Source organism: Passer montanus, unplaced genomic scaffold (genome assembly GCF_014805655.1).
Source record: "Passer montanus isolate IOZ18808 unplaced genomic scaffold, ASM1480565v1 scaffold62, whole genome shotgun sequence".
Taxonomy (NCBI): Eukaryota; Metazoa; Chordata; class Aves; order Passeriformes; family Passeridae; genus Passer; species Passer montanus.
In genome coordinates this window covers 259,633-276,912 of record NW_024371260.1, presented here as the reverse complement: position 1 = coordinate 276,912, position 17,280 = coordinate 259,633, and the positions used below count along the sequence as shown (strand labels likewise).

The 17,280-nt window shown below is 46.5% G+C and overlaps 1 protein-coding gene across 15 annotated transcripts in view; it reads right to left on the bottom strand.

The window, feature by feature from the left end:
- CASZ1 (castor zinc finger 1) overlaps window positions 1–17,280 on the bottom strand; it is a 190,033-nt gene that overhangs the window by 11,884 nt on the left and 160,869 nt on the right. For all 15 annotated transcript variants that reach the window (XM_039727526.1, XM_039727524.1, XM_039727537.1 and 12 more), the window contains 10 exons: window positions 15,772–15,936; window positions 13,013–13,185; window positions 11,413–12,281; window positions 9,531–9,672; window positions 8,376–8,439; window positions 5,605–5,765; window positions 2,502–2,624; window positions 1,628–1,963; window positions 700–898; window positions 4–175 (listed from right to left, as the gene is read on the bottom strand). In XM_039727526.1, the coding sequence (XP_039583460.1) occupies window positions 4–175; window positions 700–898; window positions 1,628–1,963; window positions 2,502–2,624; window positions 5,605–5,765; window positions 8,376–8,439; window positions 9,531–9,672; window positions 11,413–12,281; window positions 13,013–13,185; window positions 15,772–15,936 (2,404 nt within the window). The remainder of the gene's footprint in view (window positions 1–3; window positions 176–699; window positions 899–1,627; window positions 1,964–2,501; window positions 2,625–5,604; window positions 5,766–8,375; window positions 8,440–9,530; window positions 9,673–11,412; window positions 12,282–13,012; window positions 13,186–15,771; window positions 15,937–17,280) is intronic.

Here is a 17,280-nt window from a genome sequence, read left to right as displayed (position 1 = left end):
CACCTAGTCTGCCACATTCCTCCCGCTTGGTAAAATACTTGAAGCCATTGGCTGCCCTCCTCTCTGCCTTCTCATGCTTCTTCACGTGCCAGGGCAGCTTGGTGGTGATGTTAGTCACGAAGTAGCAGCCAGGACGCAGACAGTGGTAATGCCCTCGCATCCGGAATTCACAGTGCTGCAGGGAGCACACAGGCATGTGCTTCAGGCAGGTCTAGAACAAATGCACCCCCAACTGCCTGCTCTAATGCTGTCCCTTCTGATGTGTCAGAGGGGCCTGCACTGATGCTCCAGATCCCATTTTATCTTCCACAACCTGCCATGCACCTTGTCCCCTCTCGAGTCTTTTTACATTGCTCTGTGTGCTCTGTAATGCACTATTCTACACTGAGCTATCCCAAAGCTTCCTCATGGCTTTCCCTGGATTCACCACAGATTTTTATTCTATGTCATCTTGTCTCTCAGATTATTCTCATTCCCTTGTCCACTTCACCCAAGTCAAAAATACACAAATGCATCATGACTTCCCATTTGATAAGAACCAAATGTTTTTCCAGACCACATAATTATGACTTCCATGGTTCTGTAGTAATGCCAAGAAAGCCACACACAGCCTCACTTCCTGCTGGAGAGTCAGTCTAGCTGATCCTTCATCTCCCTCTCCCCAGTCCTGCCAGAACACTGCTCTGGAATGGCTCTTACCTGGTTTGGACAAAGACACTGCAGGGAGTAGTAAGCAAACTGGTCTCGCACATTCACCAGATTATTGTTGGGGTTGATGTGGTCCAGGCAGTGGGATTCTGCTTTGCCAGAGGTTTTGCACACATACTTGCAGTTCCCAAAGAGACAGTGGAAATGGAATTTGTTGGCGTACTTGCAGTCTGTTGCCAAGCAGGGATCACTGGAATACATCCAAAACCCAATCATCACCTTCACTCATTTCACACATTTGTTTCTTTGCCAAGATTTAATTCAAGGGGAGCCCAGCTGAAGCCTCTGTTCCAAACATGGCCCACAGATTTCCCATAGCCACCTTCCTCTTCAGGGAAATTGAGGCTGGCAGCATTACTACAATTCCACCCAACTACTGCACTTTCTTGGTTAGGATTATTAGAACACAGCAATGCACAGTGGGTTCTGTAGTTTTGAGGGCCACTTTTCCAATTTAAAGTTCAAAGGAAACACAACTCTTGAGCGTGGCCACTGCAGGATGCCAGGGCTTCCCCTGATCTGACAAAGACAGCACTGCCCCTCTCATCAGCTAATGGGTTTGGTACCTTCCACCCCCCACTCAGTGCATGAATTTCTGGCCCAATAACCCTTCACTGTCAAACACACTGCAAGGATACCTGCATTTCTGCACAGCTCTTGCAAGGGATAAAACAGGGATCAGTGATAGATAGATCACCAAGTTTATTTATCTGCAAAACTCATGCCTAAAAGTGTTCTCAGATGCACTCAAAAACCTTAAAGTACTTTCTGGACTTCATAGAAGTAATTTTCCATGAAGTCAAGCCCAGAGTACTTTCTAGACAGGTTTCTCAGTGGGTGAACAGCAGAGTGGTATTGCAGCTCTGAGGAAAGGTTGGCTGGGGAGGATAGAGGGAGGCAAATGGTAGCTAAAACTTACTTCTCCTGGAACTGAAGAAATCCAGGTTTGACCTGAGGCTTGGCATTCTCCAAGGAAGTCGTTGCCAAGGGTGAAGCTGCCAGGTTAGGCACTGATGCTGGGATCTGAGGCATCTGGGGTATGGTTGAAGCCAGCTGCTTCCAAGCAAGTAGTGTGGGAGCAGAGGGCATAGCAGCTGGATTTGGAGTGGGCACGTCAAGGGCAGGAGCACTGGCCATGGTGGCAGAAGCAGCAGATGGTGACGAAGGGGCCAGTGAAGCCTTATTCTCAGTAGCAGTTGAGAAGGGAGACTCAGAGTTGCTTTTCACAGTTCCACCTTCAGTTCGGAAGTGAAAACTGCAAAACAAGATACTTAGTCAGACATAAATTCTTGACCATTTCATGTAATTTGATTAAACACCAACAAGAATGTGGCAGGAGCCTGTAAACGAATTGGTGTGGATTAATCCTAAAAGGGGCTCTGCAGACTTTGGGTAAGATTTAGGGCCATCCTAAATCATCTCTGAAGAGAAGGGAAATCGTTAGGATGGGTGGAGACAGGTGCCAAAGCATGTTAAAATTAGAGAAACCCCAGAATCAGTGCAGTCACTGAGATCAGCTGTGGGGCAGCTTCCCAGGGCTGCTGGGAGAAGCCAGACATCCCCTGCAGTGAACCACAGGGAAGCATCCAACAGGAGAGACCAACCATGCCAGCAGATCTGTCTTAAAATTTGCAACATCTCCTTCCCTACAACCCCTTCAGACTCAGGCAAGTGAATGGCCACTGAAGGCCTTGCTCATTCTTTACTTGCACATTCCACTGCCTTTAAAAGGAACCTGGGGTGGTCCTGGACTGCAGTGTGCCCTGCAGAGCTTCCCCTGCTCTCCCACTCACTTGGCGTGCTTGATGGCTCCATCCAGGGTGCTGAACAGGGCTCCACATTCCTCCACCACACAGTGGAAATGCACCTTATGGAGGAAGTCACACTGGGCATCACAGAAATCCTTGGTGCCAAACCTGGCCAAAACAGACAAGCAGACATCTCAGGGAAGGCCCCAGGAGAGAAGTGGAGTTGGAAAAGACATTATTTCTGTATTTTTCAACTCTACTAGCATTCCCACAAACAACAGTAATTCTGGACCCAGAATCCACCCTTGGACATGAGGTTATCTCTCAGATGGGAAAGGTGAAGCATCATCTAACAGCAATTACAGCCTGGACTGCACAAACACTGCACAGCAGCTTCCTGATGTACAGAACAACAACCCTGCCATGCAAACCCCAGAGCAAAACCCACCACGTTCTCCAAGAGATGTCTTGTGTTATCTGGGAGCAATGGCCAAGAGGGCAAAACCAGCTCAGCATGGTGTCACTGCTCAGCCACTGCTGAGACTCTCTGGACTTAATAAGTGCAGCACAAATACGTGTGATTTCAGGAAACTCCAGAATCACAGGGAATCAAGAAAACAAGTAAGAAACACTGGCAGGAAGGATCTGAAACTTAACAAGGGAATCTTGCATAATTAAGGTACAACAAACTACAGTTGCTCTGATGAGCAGGAAAGCAAGAAACAAACAGCAGCCTGTATGGTCCCAGGAGGGACCTCTCACCAATGGGAGGGTAAAGGAAAGAGAAAAAACTGGTACTGGAGAAGGAAGGTCTGTGGATATACAACATGTGCTGTCAGTTATGGCTTGCAGGGAGAAGAGGAAGGAAAGTAATTGTGGGGTGAGAGAAGAAAGCACGTTATTGCAAACTAAAGGGGCTGTTTCATCAGAGACAAGAAGTGCTCAACCTAGAAAGAAGGCCTCCCACAAAAAGGGAGGTGATGAATCAAAAATGGCTGCATTATAAAATTTGCTTTGTATGAGAAAACTGAAGACAAAGCAGAGAATTTGGGATGTGGTGAAGATCTTCTAGAAGAGCAGATAAAGGGACTCAAACGGAAAATATAGAAATGCACAAATCAGTCAGGCTGGATGATGTATGTCCTGAAGTGCAATGGAAATTAACTCCCAAACTGATTACATTACCATTTGCTGGTTTTTAAGCCATAGAGAAATGGGAGGTACTACATAAGTGGAAAAAAATGAAGAAATTAAACAGTCAAGGTACTGGTTCTTTGAGGGAAAAAAGAAAAGACAAGTCATCTTTGGCAATTATCATACCTCTGGCCTTAACTTCTCCTTCCAGTAAAGTAATGGAACAAATATTAAGAGGGAGGAGAAAATCATTAAACATCTAGAGGATAAAGGAACCATGAGCAATAAACAGCATCAGGATTATAAAGAATAAATCTTGCCAGACAAATTTAATTGCTTTTTTTGATAGAATTACAAAATTAGTGGATGAAGGGATGCAATATATTTGGATTTTAGTAAAGCATTTGATTCAGTCTTGCATATGCTTAGAATTAATTCCAATTGGCCTGGATGTAATGCCACCTCATGGCTTGAAACTGGCTGAGGGACCATAAACAAAGGCTGATGACAACCAGCACCACACTGAGCTGGGAGGAGGAGGCATTGTGTGAGTGCTGAGAGGAGGACTTGGGCTAGTCTGAGTTTATTTAACATCTTAATTAGTAATCTAGGAGTAAACAGTGTGTTTATGAAATTCACAAAGATACTAAACTGGGAGGAGGTGGCAATACCAGTGCAAGAGGAGAAAAAGAGCACAGAGAGGTTTGGCAAGACAAGGGGGAACGTTCAGAACAGGAGAATCATGTTTGGAAACACAAAACAAACACACCTGGGCGTGGGGGACTCCCTAAACAACTTTAAAAGCAATTCTGTGTCACAGAGGATGATAACCATGGTTCTATACATTATTCTGTGTAGATACAAACACATTCTGAGCTGCCTGTTTGGGGGCAGGAAGCTTGTTCTGTGGGGAGGGTGGCAAATCTGCACCATCCAGGGAACCACAGGAAAGCAACAGGACCTGCAGGCACAAGGGACTAATCCAGAGTCAGACTGAAGGAGGTAAGTGAGCCTGGTTAAATGGAATGCTGAAAGTTTGGGACTGTCTGAAGGGGCTGAACTCCAGCTGCAGAGAGGAATGATCTGCTGTGGTTCAAGGGGATATAAACAGAGCTGCAACAAAGCTACAAGAAGTGGAACTCAGGCAGCATACATGGAAAAGGTTGTGACATTGAAACCTACAAGGTGGTAGAACAATGCTCCCAGAGACAAGAGAATAGCCACACTGCCTGGCACTACCACAACCAGAGCAGACCAAATGGAAATGCACTGCAGGGAAGGATCTCACACCAGCCAGGGGCTGGACTAGAAGATTTTCTAGTGTTCCCCATTAAAGCCTTTGATTTCCAAAGTGTGCACTGGCATTTGTAGGTGACTCTCTGTGTCAGAGCACAAACCTCTGTGTCTGCCTGGGTGTATCTGTGTGCCCTCAAAGCACGTGTCTGTCTGGGCATGTATGTGCATGTGTCTGTATGTGGGTGAGCTTTGTAACTGCTCCATTTTCTTTTTGAGTCTCCTTTCCTGCAACAAAAAGAGCAGAAATCACCCCAGCTGCCATACCCTTTTCCTTATTCCCATGCCTCAACATCCCCAGAACTTGTTTACTTCCAGCTGGAATGCCCCAGGGAGCATGGCAAGGCACAATGGCCTGTGTGAAGCCATGGTCTCACTCAGTCCAGTGCTAAGAGCACAGCTACACTGGGTCCCCTGGGCTTGCAGGGTCATAAGGAGGAGCCTAAGGTAAAGTCCAGGATAACAGAACTAGATGAAGATTTGTGCTTGTATCTAGTTCTCAAGACCCCTTTGCAAAATAATTCTGTGTGGGCAGGTATTTCTTAGCAGACATTAACATCTGGTGCAGGCAGGTATGATATGACCAAGGGCTAAGTGTGCTCCAGGTGATCAGTGTCTGACAGAATGAGGCCTTTACATTCAACAGAACTCTGTGCTCAGTGAGCCAGGCACTTTGCAAAGGAAGCACTCTCCCCTCTCCCCAGCTCCAGGCTCTCCTTACCGGCGCAGGTACATCTTCCATGGCTCAGAGAGCTTCTCCTGGACAAGTGCCTTCACTGCCTTGCCCAAGTACTGGCTTGGCTCCCCAGCCCCAGCCTGGCTGCCTTCGCCTTCTGTCTTAATGTTCAGCAGGTTGCCAAGGCTGGCACTGCTCTTGGACATCTGGAACAAGAACACAGACACTGCATCAAGCCCAGCACACAGCCACAGCCACCCTCAGCACTGTCCCACAGACAGCAGTGTCTCCAAAGATTAAAAGAGAAGACAAAAAGTCTGTGCAGGCTGCTCCAGCTGCATCAGCAAAAGTCAGTAACACCTCACTCTTCTGCATCTTCCACCCAACCATCATGAAGCACTCAGGTGTCCACTGAATATTTATGCAAGGATCTTGCTGGAGTAATTAAGCATCATGTCTATTTTATCCACGAGGAAACTGAGGTGAAGAGAGACATCCCCTATCTGACAATGGAAAAGGCATGTGGGCTTCAACAGTAACAGCCCCGTGTAGCTCCCAGAAATTGCTGGTGGCAGAACTGGTGAACTCTAGATTGTTCAGTCACCTGATCCCAGCCACAAGGATGTCTCCTCTGAAGTGTCTACCAGGTACGTGTGAGGGGTAGAAGGATGAAAATCTCATTCGACTGAGGAAAAATTCTCTCTCGAGTTCCTGGAAAATTCTTACTAACTTCAGTAATAAAATCGTGTCACTTCTCTGTTCTAAATGGACACATCCTCCACGAAGCAGGACTTGGTCTGACAATCTGCATTGTGTGAAAGGCTTCAAATAGAATCTACACAGAGCAGGTTTAGAGGTCCAGGTGTAAAATGTGCAGGATAGAAAAATGAAGTTACTCAAGCCTGTCTACAGGGAAAGTTTTCTTTCAGAATAAATGCATGATTTCCCAGACTCTGTCTTTCTCCGTTGCATTCTCAATTACCTCCAGTAACAAGTGAATTTCACAGCCTGAATAAAATGCAGGATTGGGCCCAATGCTTGCACTGGAAACTCCACCCACTTGAGGGTCTCGAAGCCCTTTATAAATATCAGTTAATTAAGCCTGACAACCCCCTAAATAAACTGCAATAGGCTTCAGGAATCCTGGCTATTCGAGGCTCTCTTAATGCCCCCTGAAGGTAAAGCCCCTGCTGCTGTGTGGAGACTGCAACTCTTTATGGCTGGAGTCAGAAATTCAGGTCGTGTGTTTCCACTGGTAATTCCATTTCTGTAAAGTTTTTTTCCTGCTCTTTTTCCTAGAAAAACAATGAAGGATTCCCCCATGAACAGAAATTGTGTGCAGCAGGAGGAAGAAGCAAGTGTGATGTGTTCCTGAGCAAACTAAGCTTGACTCTGCAATCTTTAGTCTTGGAATTGGTTCCATCAATCACACACACAGTGGGTTCTACTCTTTGCTGGTTTATCTCATTGGTTAATCCCAGTCCTTTAAGTTGACTTTTAGTTTGCACCTGTGCTACAGTTGCTTGGAACAACTTTAAGAACCTTATGTCAGACTGCACACAAAGAAATGCTTTTTTTTAAACATACACTTATATCAGATATTATCCTGGAGATTTTCAAGTGAAGTCTCCACTGAAAGAGAATTTCCCTGATCTGGGACCTTCAGAATGACTCATGACCCCACAGAGCAGAGCTACTAAACACATTTGTTCACTAAAGAAAGACCTGCATACTTGGAAGCACTAAAGGGACAATACAAAGAAACAAATAAGAAATTAAGTTTAAAAGGGAAAATCAAAACCCCAGTGTAACAGAAAGCCAATGGAGGAGAAAAGTGACATAAGGATAAATGCAGAAATTAAACAACACAGAGAAAAAAAGTGATAAGAAAGAAAGGAGGTGGGAGATTACCAGGCAAAGTCACTTTGCCCTCTCTTGAGGGTTATATGGCCTTGATGCATGTAACACCCAGAGCCAAGGGGATGGCAATGGTTATGCCTATAAAACCTATCACATAGCAGAATATTAAAGCATGGCTCAAAGGGTGCCCTGATCTCTAGAGCAGTTGTATACAGCTGCAAAATTAATCTTGGTACAGTAGAATTTATCATGTGAAAGAGAAATATACATTTGAGATGATGTATAATTTAACAAAAAAGTAAGGAAAAAGAAACTGTGCATCATCTAAAATAAATATTCTAGGACACAGTAAAGGGGACTCTGTTAGACACCATTACTCACACCAGAAAAATGGAAATTGATTATTTTGGTTTAAAACTTCTAATTTTTTCTTCTCTTTCATAAAAATAGATTATTCTCTCCCTCTCCAAATGAAGCAAAATGTATTTAAGTAAGCAAAAAAAATTAATAACTGTAAAAGGGAAGTGAGAGAGAAGTTGCCAGGTTCTGAAAACAAAAACAAACAAACAAACCAACCCAAACAAAAAAACAACCCCCCCCCAGAAAAGAAAAGAAAAGAAAAGAAAAGAAAAGAAAAGAAAAGAAAAGAAAAGAAAAGAAAAGAAAAGAAAAGAAAAGAGCTTTTGGAGCCCTCCTCTGTCTAGAAAGGATGGGGAAAAAAAAGGTGTCAGAGGCGGCAATATATTTCTTCAGCCAGTTCATTAAATTAATTCGTAAGCAGTGGCTCTGAAATTATACCCGATGAAAAATGGTCTCAAAATTTAAATGGTACAAACTCATCTTATTAGAGGCAAAACATTAAAAAACAAACGCATCTCTTCCCCCCCTTCCCCGCTATCGCAGCTTTAATTTCTCTTGGTGGGGGGAATGAAAGGCGTTTGATGGATGGCTCTTACCTTATTCATAAGCGAGGATAAAAGAGATGAATTTGCTGAGACTGTGTGGCCATTTGATTCATTACTGAAACACACAAACCAACAGGGTTTAGTTAAGATGTGCACAGGGACTGTGAGCGCTGAGATTAATCCTTCTCCCTTCAGGCTGCCTCACTCCTCACCTACTACATCCAGGGGAAAAGAATGATGCCAACCCTCCCCTGGGCAGGCCAAACTCGCCTACTTGTGACAGCCAAGAGGGACAGAAAGAGGGTCTCAGGTCTGCAGAATTTACATCTTTCAACTACGAAATGGCCCGGACCTCTTCCCCCGGTGTCCACTCCATCACACTTCATTTGTTAACTCATGACCTCCCTCAGGTCATGAGAAATATCACAAAAATACCACAAAAGCAGGGGGGATGTTGACAAAGGTTCGTGCTGCCAGGAGCAGGGATCCCCTGGGCAGTAAGGAAGGCAAGGCACAATCTGCCCGGAAAGGCAGCCTCAGGATCTCTGCAGCTGACTCCAATGCTGGACTCCCAAAGGGAGGCTTGCTTAAGTAAGGTATGGACAAGAATGGATACAAAGGTCAAAGTGGAGCTCACTTATCCCCAGGATCAGTTCCTCTGCTGTTTCCACTCAGCACAATCCCCAAACACCCCTGTTCTCAGCAGAGATGCTGGGCAGGTGGGACACATGCTTTGAGATAGGTGCATTCACACCTGCACAACCATATGTCAGACCCAGAGCAGAGTGAGCCTGACACCCAGCTGATCTGTGTGCCCAGAATCTCTGGCATGTGCTTCCCTTAGCCCTGATTCAACAGATTACAGCAGTGCTAAGAGTGTGCTGAGGTGTGGCAGTGGAGCAGTTTCAGTCAGCAACTGACAGGAGGACTAAGTGAAAACAGCTTTGCCAGTGGCTCCATTTTCAGAAGGGAGCAGAAGAAGTGAAGCTCTTGTTGAAGAGTCAGCAGGTGCCTGTGAGCCCAAAACACCACCTGGAGAATGGGGAGCAGAGTGAGCCTGCCTGCCTCAGTTTTGGGGTGTTCAACTCCACCACTGTGAAGCTACCTTCACCAGCATGCTGTGTCCCCTTGAATGACAGGTACAGAAACTTCCCAAAGCCTGATGCTGGGATGTGTTGAGTGTTCCTGCCTGCCCACTTCTCTCACCCATGGTCCTTGACGCTCAGGTCCAAGCTGTGCTCCTGCAAGGGGTCCTGACTGGTGGCAGATGTCGGTCCCACGGCCTCCACAGGTTCCTGCTTCACCTGGACTGGATTGAACCGTCCGGGAGGCGCTGGCTGTCCATTACCTGCTCAAGAAACACAGTGAAATTAAGTGCAAAAAGCAAATTAAAAACATAGGTCTAAAATGAGGTTACAACAGCAAATAAGTAAGTTAAATCATTGGCACCAGTGCCTAAGTGGAAAAAGCAAAGAAAAAGTGTTGGGGGGAGGGAAGTACTGGGATTGCTGGTCAGCGTTTATTGCCAAGTTGACATGATGGGTTCTGACGTCCACTCCAGCGTGGAAATTCTTCAAGTGATAATTATTGCAAAATTATGTCAAAGTTGTCCAGGCTACGGGCCCTTTAAAGGAGAAGGGCGGAAGGAGCGTGGGGGAGACCTGATTCTCTGCACAAACTGTCACAACTAATTTGCGGGGCTGCCTCTTAAGCGTTTATTAAAGACTCTGTTAATGCTGAGGCAATGTGGCAGCTTTCGACTGCTAGTCAAGCCCCCTTGCTCGTCCCCAGCCCCGGCGTTGCCGTAGCGACAGCGCCGGCCCGCACCGCGCCTGCCCAGCAGGAGCATCTGCCCCGCCGGGACGAGCCAAGGTGACAGCGGCGGCCCCGCCACCGCCCTGCCCGCGGCCCCGACACGGGCACGCTGCTTTTTGGGCAGGAGCTGCAGCGCCGGGCCCCGCAAGAGGAATTCAAATTGAAGGAGGAGAGGAAAAGAGGAGGGGGTAGGGACGAAAGAGAGCAAATTGAAGCAAAAAAAAATTAAGGGAAATGGCAAAGAAAAAAGGAGGGAAAAAAAGTTGCTGACAGAAACATGTCTGCAGAGCTTTCTTCCACAATCCCCAAGTGACTAAAATATTAATTTACCCTCCGGCAGTACAGCTGACGGCGAGCTGCTTCTCAGACAGCAAGTGGCATTTTATTAAAAAATAAAGGAAAATAGTTCCCTCAATGACCTTTCTCTGCTTTAGGAAACAATTTTTCAAACAATAATTTTAAAAGTATGTGAAGGTTCCCCTCCCTCTTTAATCAGATCACTTCCTTCTACTCCCCCGCTGCTCCTGGGCTGCCGGGGCCATCAGCAGCGCTGCCAGGGCAGGGCTGGGCTCAGCCCAGGGCTGCGGGTGCTGCCAGGCTCAGCCTGCCCTGCCCGTGCCCTCCTGCGAGCCCACCTGCACCTGGCATGCTGGAATGAGCTGTCACCTGGCAGCAGGAGGAGTGCTGGGCTGCTCCAGGGGCTGCCCCTTCCCATCTTCCATCGCTCAGGCAGCGTGGCAAGAACTGAGCAGAAAGGAGGTCCCGTTTGTGGATTGTACCAATCCCCAAACCCACAGCTGGGACTACAAAGCTGAAGCACAGAACAGCCCCCTGATCAGGAAAACAACTGGCCATGGGCTACAGGACCATCAACACCTACAGTCTCAGTAGAGCCTGCAAGTACTGGCTAAGGTATTTTTTTCTTCATTTCTATTTTCAATAGAGTGACTCTCTCTTTTTAGCCCATAGTCAACTACACATGGCAACACTCTTCAGATCTGGTAAGAGTCTGCTCCCTTCATGGACAGAAATGTTTCTTTCCTGTCTTCTGGCCATGTGGGCATAGCCAGACTCCACAGGAAACCTTGCCAAGACTGCCTTCCTCAAGGGTTAATTAGACCCAACCAAATTCATTCTCCCATTTATTTTCTTTTTCTACCCCCTTCCCAACTGCAGTCCCATGGACAAATGGATGGCTTCTCATTCACTCTCCTCCAAATTACCAGGCACTGCTCTGCCTCCCTTGACTATCACCACTGATGAGGTAACTCACCTGCTTCAAGTGCCACAGAGGGCTTGAGTGCAGCTGCTGCCAGCCTGGCCATCATGGGAGAGATTAATCCCTTGCTAGCAGAGATCCTTTCCATTATAGAGGCTGCTGGAGCAGGAGAAGAAGTAGCCACTGGCTCACCAGATCCTGAAACTGCCTGGGATGAGGAATCTGTAGGAGCAGATGATGCTGGATTGGTGCCAGAAGAACCAGCAGTCATCAGATTAGCCGAGCTGGCAGGAAGTGGCGTGGAGACCCGACTGGGGATGATGGGGAAGAAGGATCCAGCTGTTCCAGGAAGTGCTGAGTTGGAGAGTGCCAGGGCCAAGGGTATATTGCTAGGAAGAGCCTGGGAGAGCAGGCCAGAGATCTTAGTGGCTGGTGTCATGCTGTTGGCAGACTTGGCGGCCTGTGAGGAAGCAAGCTCAGCTGCAGAGGAGGGCGCAGCTGGGACGATGAGAGAGACGGAAGACTGCTGGCTGGTCGGGGAGGCACTCAGGCTGGAGTTCTTGGAGCTCATGGCCGAGAAGTCAATGAGGTCATCGTTACTGGACTCCTCTTGCTCGTTATCCTTGGGGCCCAGGAGTGAGGCAGGCAGGCCCAGCACTCCCGAGCTCCGGATGTGCCGGCGCTCATGTTTGCGTTTATGGGAAGTCATCTGGCTGGTGGAGGTGAAGGTGAAACCACAGCCTGCCCTTATGCAGTGGAAGTGGTTGGTGGCCTTGCTGTAGACACAGCCCTCATACTTGCACTCCTCGTACTTGTAGAACTTCTTGAAGCCATCCTTGGCATAGGCGTCATCTTTGATGTGGTAGCTCTTGTGCTTCTCAATGTCACACTTGTTCTTGAAGGTGAATGTACACCCAGGCCTCCTGCAAGGGCATCGAGGAGAGTCTGGTTGGCTGTGATGGCAGAGCTGCTGTCTCCCGCCTCCCTCTAGGACAAGGGCTGGGGCTGTAATGAGACAACTGCCCCATCTAGAGAGGGGCTGAGGAGCTGTCTCTGGGTTAACCTGGGACACCCAGGCCAGCAGATTTGCTGCCATGTGGGAGAGCTGGGAAGCTCACTCCACTCTGTGGAACTGCCACAGGAACATGGGAATACAGGCACCCTCCACTAAAAGTTCCAACAAAACAGCAGGTAAAATGGACTAAGGTACAAACTATGCTTTCCTACTCTTCCTGAAAACCTAAGAAATCAAGAGAAGAGCAGTTGTGTACAGAAGGCTACGTCTGGCCCCAAAAGGGATGAGCTGGCTGGAGAGAACCCTACCATGGGAGTGCCATTAGCAGTATTAATTGCTACAATTAGTACTGCAATTGCACTCTGAAGAGCACTGTGGTCTCTTTCCCAAATTATTCTAGGCTCTGTTTTCTAGTGGGTATCCTCTCCTCAGATCACACTCCTGCCTTCAGAGTGGTCTGTGGCACAATCCTGGAATTCACATCTACTCTGGTAGAGTTCTCCCAGAAGCAATACTGAGCAGGTCACAGAAGGGCAAATCAAGTCCCTGTGCATTCTCCTGAAATTATGACCTGGCAGAAGGAGGCAAACAGACCACAGAGCTCAGAGGCAGGCCTCCTCCCCTTCCCTGCTCTCTCACCTGCAATGGAAGTGAGTGGTTTTCTGCCCGTAGAACTGGCACTCCACAGTGCCACAGTCCTCCGTGGCGCGGAACCGCTGGAACCCGTCGTTGATGAGCTGCGTGTTCTTCTTGTGAAAGTTCTCGTGGGTCATCACATCAGAGGTGCTTGTATAGACCTTGTTACAACCCACCTACCCCGGGCCCAAAGAGGAGTCATCAGCACAGTGGTTTAACAGCCTGACATTATTACCAGCAGCGATAAATACATGAGTAGCAAACGTACATTTAATAGTTCCATTTGTGTGCTTCTCCTAGGGGTATTAAGTCATCACTTTAATTCCCAATCTAAAGACTGATAGAGCATAGAGCAGTTGTGGAAAAAAAAAAACAAATACAAACCAACTCTCTGGGCATGAACCAGTAAGAAAAAAAAAGGGAGGACTGACGGGATAAAATACCAGCTCCAGATAATCATGCCTGCTTGGGGAAGCAGTTAGTAGGGCTCCTGCTCTTAAAGAGAACAGAACACTAACAGATGCTGTTGATTTTTGTTATCTTGGAGTGACACGGGACCAAGTAGGATTTCATCTATTTGGGGAATACAAAATTGAGTGGGAATAAGTTATTTACTTCTCCAGTCCTTCTGGGAGGTAAGGCACGCTGGTGCAACATGAGGCCAAGCAGTCTTTCCAGCTTGTAATAAACGGTTTCATTCTAGCAAATCTTAAACCCCATGTTCAGCTGATTTTAGCAAACTGGTGACTTTTTTTCCCTGTCACTGTTCAAGACTCCCACTTCAATAATTTTAAACTTGTGCAGTGAATGGGAATGCTGTGATGAGGACGGAATGCTGAAAACCTGCTTTCCTCTGGGTAAAGCGGGGCAACTTTGCCATATTGAGTAAAAACCCACTGGAATCTGAAAACGTCCTCAGCCCTGCTGAGGGAGGATTTTTTTCCTTTTCTTCTAGCACAACATGTGCCAATGCCTGCACCATCTCAGAAATGAAGAGAAGGAAAACACCACCCCTTAGTTCAGCCCAGGTTGATTCAAACAGGCAATAACAAAACCCATGACAAATACCCGGAGAAAAAAATAAAAAGGATCTCCAGCTATTTCCAATATAAAAGAGCCTCTCTCTCTCCACACTGACACCTTGAAAAAAGACAGGCCCTGCATGGCATTAAAAAAAAGAATTAAACAAAAGCGTCCTTAGGAATAATTTGCAATGCAGCTCTTGGTGCGAAAGCCTAAAAAAATGTCAGTTTATATAAACAACTAACTGAATTTTATCCACACCAATTATGGACATAAAGAAAAAAACCCCATGTGATGGATGGCACAAATTCTGCCATTTAAGCAGTATTTTCTTTAATTGGGAGTTTATATTCTGACACCTTTCCTGTAAGGCACTGCTTACATGGGCATGACTTTACTGGAAGACAGTGGGCACAGGGTGGAATTAGCCATATATAGCTGTGTAAGCGAGGGTCTTTATTTGAACTTGGAGAGGCTTAACGCTGTGAAACACTCCTTGTACGCTAAAATAAAAAATCGAGCAAATCCCACCCTGCCCAACTGAAGAAACTAAATAGTCAATATTATGGAAGTGGTAACAGAAAATGTCCTCAAGAGAAAGACACATGAAATTCCCAATTTATCAAATGCTGCAAGCACATGCTTCAACCAGTCCCTATTCAGGACAGAACTTGAGTGCATGCCTAACATTTAAGTATGTGCTTAAGCCCCATTGACTTCAGAAAGCTTCAAGTTAAACATATGCTGAAGTCTATCCTAGAAAAGCATTTAAGCATGTGATTAAGGCCTTGTGACTTTAACTGGGGTCTTAAACTGCTGGGACAGGTCAGGAAGTGAGCCCTGACTTTTCAGACCAGAAAATCTGTCACCAAGGGTTGGCTGATCACTCTGCTTGTAACTGCACATTTTCAGGGCAATGGTTTAGGCCACAATTCTACTAAAATGAGTACACGTCAAACCACTGAACCCAAGGAATGATCAGGGTAACACCCAAACAATGTGGTGTGTTCTTCTCTAGAACAGTGAAGGCATCACAGTGACACCTGTGCAGCAGCTCCAGCTCTGGCTACACTGCTGCTGAAGCTTGGCTGGCCCTTAAACATGGCTCTCAGCCTACACCACACGAGTGCCACTGGCAAAGGACATGGAGAACCTGGGGTGTTAAGTGCAGATATGTGACTTTAAGGTTTAAATATTTTAGAAATGGATTATGGAGGAAATTGCTAAAGGGTGCTAAAAGGCAGATGTGCCACAAAAAAGTCTGGTTTCAAGGGAGGGACAGATCAGGTTTGAGTAGAGACAGTGCAGTGGCATTAAAGAAGTCCCTGAGTCTCAGAGAATGGGACTTGCTTCAATAAGTCCAAGACTTTGAGAAAACCTTGAGACCTGCTTTGCCTCACTGCATGGACAAGGCTTCTAAAAACCGAGAACGGGGCTCCCCTTTGCCATTCCCAATGCTCGGCACAAGTGAGGACAGGGCACAGACTTGTCAACGAGGCTCCTGAACCAGAAGTGAGCAAGACAGGCTCTGCATGCCCCCCTCTGCCTCAGGACAGCCCCATGCTCTCTGACAGGGTGGCCAGGACTCGGGAATGCTCTCAGACCCCTGAGGAGTGGCTCCTGCGGGGCTCCTGCGCGGCTCCTGCGTTCCATGCATGCACTGGCACACTCAGCTGCGTGCAGTGGCACACTGGCCTGCATGCACTGGCACACTCAGCTGCCTGCAGTGGCACACTCACCTGCATGCAGTGGTAGTGGGTGCTCTTCCCGTTGAGGTGGCAGCCGTGGTAGTACACGCTGCAGTCGTCCAGGGGGCTGAAGCGCATGAAGCCGTGCTGCAGGGAGTTATCGCGTTTCTTGTGCATGTTGTAATGCCGAATCACATCCTGTTTACTGGTGAATCTCTGCAGAGGTACAGACACAGACAGTGAGACACGCATGATGCCGGTGGGTGAGGAATCCTGGGGGCAGGGTGGGTGTCTTTTGTTGTTGTTAATAAACTTATGGGGCCGGGAGTTGAAAGCTTGGCAGTAATCACCCCAAGAGAATCAGATTAAAGAGGAGTTTGTGTGCATGTATCTTCTTGGTAAAGGGAAAGTAAATACACAAGTTCTAGAGTAAACATGACACTGGGGTGATGCCCAGAATCTGCTCCCTGCAGCTTTAAGATTGCAGGTCTTCTAACATAATTTTAGCTGCTACTATCTCAAGAAGTGCTATAGTTAGAAAGCAAACCAGTGAACTGAACAGCCTACAAGCAACTAAGCCAAGCTTCCAAGTCACTCACTGTAGTGGTTAGCAAGACACTGGCTGCCACATTCATGTTGGACTAGAAATAGGGAAAAACCCTTTGCTCTTTTATACTGTCTTCCCACTCTAAGTCTCTTGCATCCCCTAGAAGGTAGGATAGTTTTACCAGGAAAACAGGGATAGTTTTACCAGGAAAACTTTCTTCAAGTCACAGAAAAGATGCTTTTCTACAGAAAAATAGAGCTAAATCTGTATGAGCAGAATATCCTTTTCAATCTCTACCTGCTTGGAGCAAGGAAGGGGTACCCCATTGTCAGTGCAGGCTAAGTGCCTTTAAAATGAAGCTTTTTATTTCTATTTCCCACAGACATCAATATTTACCACTGAAGGTGAGAAAGTAAATCTGATTTTTTTAAAAGAAATCAATATCCATTTATTTTGAGCAGTAATTGAAAAGGCCTGTATTCTAATGTTTAACAACTTTTCTAGTCTGCCTCATAGGAAACAAATGATTATCACTTCCACTCTTTCCTCCTATAATATCAATCCTGATCAATCTCATTGGTATTGGCACAGGAATATATGGATATAGATTTCAACAGAAATCCCTTGGAGGCTGGAGCCATGATTTCCCAGGGCATACATACAGGATTGCTATTGCCAATCATTGTTAATTTGTGCCCACTTATTACAAAGCGTTACTTATTCTAAAATATATCTCAGCCACAAAATAATTTGCATTTTAAAAAGCAGCCTAAATCCTTATTCCCTGCGAGACCAGACAGCTCCTTTGCAAGCAGCTTCCAGACTCCTTAGGAAATAATCATGAGGCCAATCATAATAATAGGTTTTTTCTGTTTTTCCATCCTTTGTGTTTCTCTCTTTCTGGTGCAGGGATATCTGTGTCACAGTTGGGATAGACTCATCTTGATTACTCGATGCTGGGCTGGAAGGACCAGTAAGTGCATCCCGGAGAGAAACTCTCCTTTGATCAATAG